Source organism: Otolemur garnettii, unplaced genomic scaffold (assembly GCF_000181295.1).
Source record: "Otolemur garnettii isolate 467f Iridium unplaced genomic scaffold, OtoGar3 scaffold00152, whole genome shotgun sequence".
NCBI classification, from domain to species: domain Eukaryota; kingdom Metazoa; phylum Chordata; class Mammalia; order Primates; family Galagidae; genus Otolemur; species Otolemur garnettii.
Genome location: NW_003852547.1, coordinates 1,459,970 through 1,464,574, shown reverse-complemented (window position 1 = coordinate 1,464,574; position 4,605 = coordinate 1,459,970). Strand labels below are relative to the sequence as shown.

The following is a 4,605-nucleotide window of genomic DNA, read 5'->3' as shown; positions in this document are numbered from 1 at the left end:
AGGAGTTGGAGGTTGCTGTGAGCTGTGATGCCACAGCACTCTACCTAAGGGGATAGCTTGAGGCTCTGTCTCAAAAAAAAAAAAAGAAAGAAAATAATTTTGTTAGAAATGTCGGGTGGTGCCCGTGGCTCAGTGAGTAGGGCGCCGGCCCCATATACCGAGGGTGGTGGGTTCAAACCCAGCCCCAGCCTAACTGCAACATAAAAATAGCTGGTGGTTGTAGCGGGCAGCTTGTAGTCCCAGCTACTTGGGAGGCTGAGGCAAGAGAATCGCCTAAGCCCAAGGAGTTGGAGGTTGCTATGAGCTGTGACTTTACAGCTCTCTACTGAGGGTTAATAAGCAAAATTCTGTCTCGAAAAAGAAACGTTTTAGGAGATGGTTTCTGGGATTAACTGGTAATTGGTGGAAGAAAGAGAGGTCTGGAAAGTCCTCAGGCATCAGGAGTTTCTTCATGAGTCACGTACATATTCAGGGAAATTAGTATGAAATGTGAACTAACATAAAATCTTAGGCTTCCAGCAGACTTAATGGACCCCCTCTTGGCCACAGGGGGCCCCAGAAATACCCTAAAGCTAAATTACTGGCCTAGAGAGGTGAGGTCAGACACCTGGCTCTGCCTGATCTCTCTCCTTGGAGGTACTATGTGTAAGTCATTAACTGTGCCTAAGGCTATAAAAAGGTAAAGTTTAAAGCACACCTGCAGGGCATCAATTTACTTAAGGGATCTCTTGGGTCTGATGGCTAATGGCCTGTCTCTAACAGATTTCCTGAATTTAAAATATTCCAAGTTTTTAGAGCTTCATTTCTATGAGTCTAGCCAATTCTATCAAAGAATCTTTAAATCCTCCTATAACCTATAATACCCTGCTTCAAGATGTCCTGCCCTTTTTTTTGATAAGCCAATGTACCTTCCGTGTATTTTATGACTTTACCTGTAATTCCTGACTCCTTAACATGTATAAAACAAAACTGTAACCCAACCACAGCAAGACCACTTGCTTGTGGCTCCCACGTTTGGCAGAGCTTGTGTTCTTTTCTATTGACAGAAACATGTGGCAGAATTTTGGCCTGTGAAGTTATCATTCCTGGTTCTGTGCAGACTCCAGTTGGCCATACTGGTTCCAAGTAATTTCAGCCAGTATTATTTTACAAGCTCGTAGAGTTTCAGCAAGCTTTTTTTTTTCTTTCTTTTTCTTCTTCTTTTTTTTCTTAGAGACAGAGTCTCACTTTGTTCAGTGAAAACAAGAATAAGAGAGTCTTATTCTTTTTTTTTGGTTGCAGCCATCATTGTTGTTTGGCGGGCCCGGGCTGGGGGTTCGAACCCGCCACCTTAGGTATATGTGGCTGGCGCCTTAGCTGCTTGAGCCACAGGCGCCGAGCCGAGAGTCTTATTCTTAATTACTGGACTTATATACCTCATTCCTAGATTTGCCAGCAATAAGTCTCTTTATATTGAGGATACCTTAGTACTCCTTCTTTAAGCACCTCAATAAAATTGTTTCATCTCATTTTGATAACTGCCTCTGAAGAGGAGAAAGAATTCAGAGAAAAGGATAAGAGAATTCTTTGTTCAAAAACATTAGCATTTTTACTTATCGACTGCATGATGTGTTAGGAAATCAGAAGGATCAGCTTGACTTTATCTTCATTAACGGGCTATTCATGCAGGTCGATCTTAATACCCAGCATCCAAAGAAGATATAGTCTAGAAAACTAATTATGAAAATATAAAGTATCTGTTTCAGACAAATTGCCCTATCACATAGTATACTTAAGATTTCACCATGGCATATTACTATGAATTTGCATTCATTCACATTCCCTGCCTAACCACATCTGTTCTTTAAACTATCTTGATTTTTTTACTTCCACAACATATGTGTACCTAATTTATTTCTACACGTCACCAGGAATTGTTGGATTCTTATTGGACTTATGCCTACCAAGTATTGTGTACATTGATTACAGCAGCTGACCACATTCATTAATTTGTATTCCAACAACTAGATAATTTTTTGTTTTAAAATGACTTCTACAGTCCTATTCCTTAGTTTTAAACTTATGTGACATGACATAGACCAATCTTACTTGAAATCCTTATAGATAAATGATTAACATTAATAAATTTTCAAATTTTATTGTACATACTTCACAGCTTTGATAAAGGTGATGTTCACTGAGATATGTATAATTATTACAAATCCATAACAATTAAAAATTTTAAAAATGTATAGGATAAAATACCACCAATTACTCATTGCTGTTAAAAAATATTTGTTCACACAATATGTATGTAAACATTTAAAAAGACAGAAACATAAAAATATTTCACTATATCATAAAGGCTACAATCTGATTTCATAAGCCCACGCTATGTTTTTCTCCTTTTGTTGGGTGTCTATGTCATCATTTCATTGACTTCATGTTATCATAGTAATGTGCACTTCACACAAACTCCTGTTCTTAAATACTTATTCTTTCCATTTTAAAATAGAGTACCACCATCACTATGATCTTCTACATTTTGTTATTATTATTATTATTATTATTTTGCAACAAGAGTCTCACTTTGTCACCCACAGTAGAGTACCATGGCATTACAGCTCACAGCAACCTTGAACTCTTGGGATCAAGTGATTCTCTTGCCTCAGCCTCTCCAGTAGCTGGGAATCCAGGTGCCTGCCACAATGCTTGGCTAGTTTTTCTATTTTTAGTAGAGATGGGGTCTCACTCTTGCTCAGGCTGATCTCAAACTCCTGAGTTCAAGCAATCTACTCGCCTCGGCCTCCCTGAGTGCTAAGATTACAGGCATAAGCCACTGTGCCTGACGATCTACTTTTTGAAGTTTTAATGTCATAATCATAATTCCCTATCCTATGACTTCCATATGAAACAGTTCCACCTTATACATTCTGACATATAATCCTTTCCAGAAGATACATTTTTTTTTACTGCAAGCAATAAAGGGAAGCATATAAATGTTATTACTGCCCCAATAATGAATACATTTGATGAAATTACCAAATTCCAAGTATTTTATCTTAGTGTTTCATAGGGATAATGGAAGAATACTAGGTAAGGAAGCTGTTAAAAGATGTCCTTCAAATTTGGAATAGCTTCAACTTGAGAAGTTTGAAAAAAGAAATGCTAGCAATTCAAGGACAACTGCATTGAAGCTTGCATGGAAATGCAAAATCACAGATCATGATCAGTTCAGGATTGACTAAGAAAATGTTTGTTAATGTAACTATATCTGACACTCTAAAAGCATTACCATAAGATCTGCCTTAACACAATCATAAAAATTTTACTGTGAAATGTGCAGTGATCTGTAACTGTGTAGGGGCCTGGGTCTCCACAACCTTTGCTGGGATCTGCACTGAGGGCAGTTGACGCAAGGAAAAACTCAGACTCAGTTATCTCAGATGAAATAACCAATGGGAGCCTGTGAGAGGCTTACACTATAACTACTAGCATCTCAAGTGAGGCCAGAAAGTGCAGCAGTGGTCCATTATCCCATAGGTCTTTTTATTCAATCAAAAATCATAAATTGTGTTGACAACATAATGTAAAAACTAATTTGAGTTATTCAAAGCAAAGCACCTCAAGAAGGGAAACAAAGGAAAGGAAAATCATGTAGGCACACCATGTAATTACAACATATACTTTACAAATTGGGGATAAACTTGCATAACTCGCTTCCGTGATTTCTATCTATGCTTAGGCAGGACTCAGGCAATAATAATCTTTGGTTGCTAGGCATTCTGTTCTCAGCCACCAGGTAAGAAATGGGCCCCTTGCAACACCTCAAAGGGGAGTACAGGATCCTGGACTCTGGTCAACAGGGCCCCAGAATTCTAGCCCTGAGCCTCCCAGGTGCAAGACATCTTCTGTAGACCACCAGGCTATTGCTAGCCTCAAGGGGTATAAGGGACTCGGACTCTGGTTTAATGAGCCCTTCAGAAATGCATAGCCTGAACTATACTACCAACTCCCACATAACTGCAAAGTTAACAGTACCTTATCAGCCTGTACTATGAGAAAAATTACCAATGAAACACTACACATAGCCACAAATAATAAGAATCTAACTTTAGGGTGGGCACGGTGGCTCACACCTGTAATCCTAGTCTCTGGGAGGCCGAGGTGGGTGGATAGTTTGAGCTCATGGGTTCTAGACTAGCCTGAGCAACAACAAAAATAAGTAAAGGGGACCCAGTCTAATTAAAAAGCTTCTGCGCAGCCAAGGACAATGTACTAAATGGGAGAAAATATTTGTCTGGTATAGAACTGATAAAGGGATTATGAGAATCTTCAATGAACTCAAGCAAATGACCAAAAAACAAGAAAAGAAAAGAAGAAAAAAAAGAAAAAGAAAAGAAAAAAAACAAACCATCCCATTTAAAAGTAAGCAGAAGACACAACAGAAGCTTTTCAAAAGAAGATAGATGAAAGGTCAATAACGTATGAAAAACTGCTTAATGTCTCTCATCATCAGGCAAGTACAAATCAAAGCCATAATGAGACATCACCTTACTCCAGTGAGAATGGCTTTTATTAAAAAGTTCCAAAATAGGCTCGGCGCCTGTGGCTCAAGTGGCTAAG

General features: G+C 38.6%; 1 protein-coding gene across 1 annotated transcript in view; it reads right to left on the bottom strand.

Annotated features, from left to right (window-relative positions):
• Positions 1–3,296: 3,296 nt before the first annotated feature.
• Positions 3,297–4,605, bottom strand: part of LOC105886363 (zinc finger protein-like) — a 23,658-nt gene continuing 22,349 nt past the window's right edge. The window contains exon 6 of the mRNA XM_023518952.1: positions 3,297–3,379. Coding sequence (XP_023374720.1) covers positions 3,297–3,379 — 83 coding nt within the window. The remainder of the gene's footprint in view (positions 3,380–4,605) is intronic.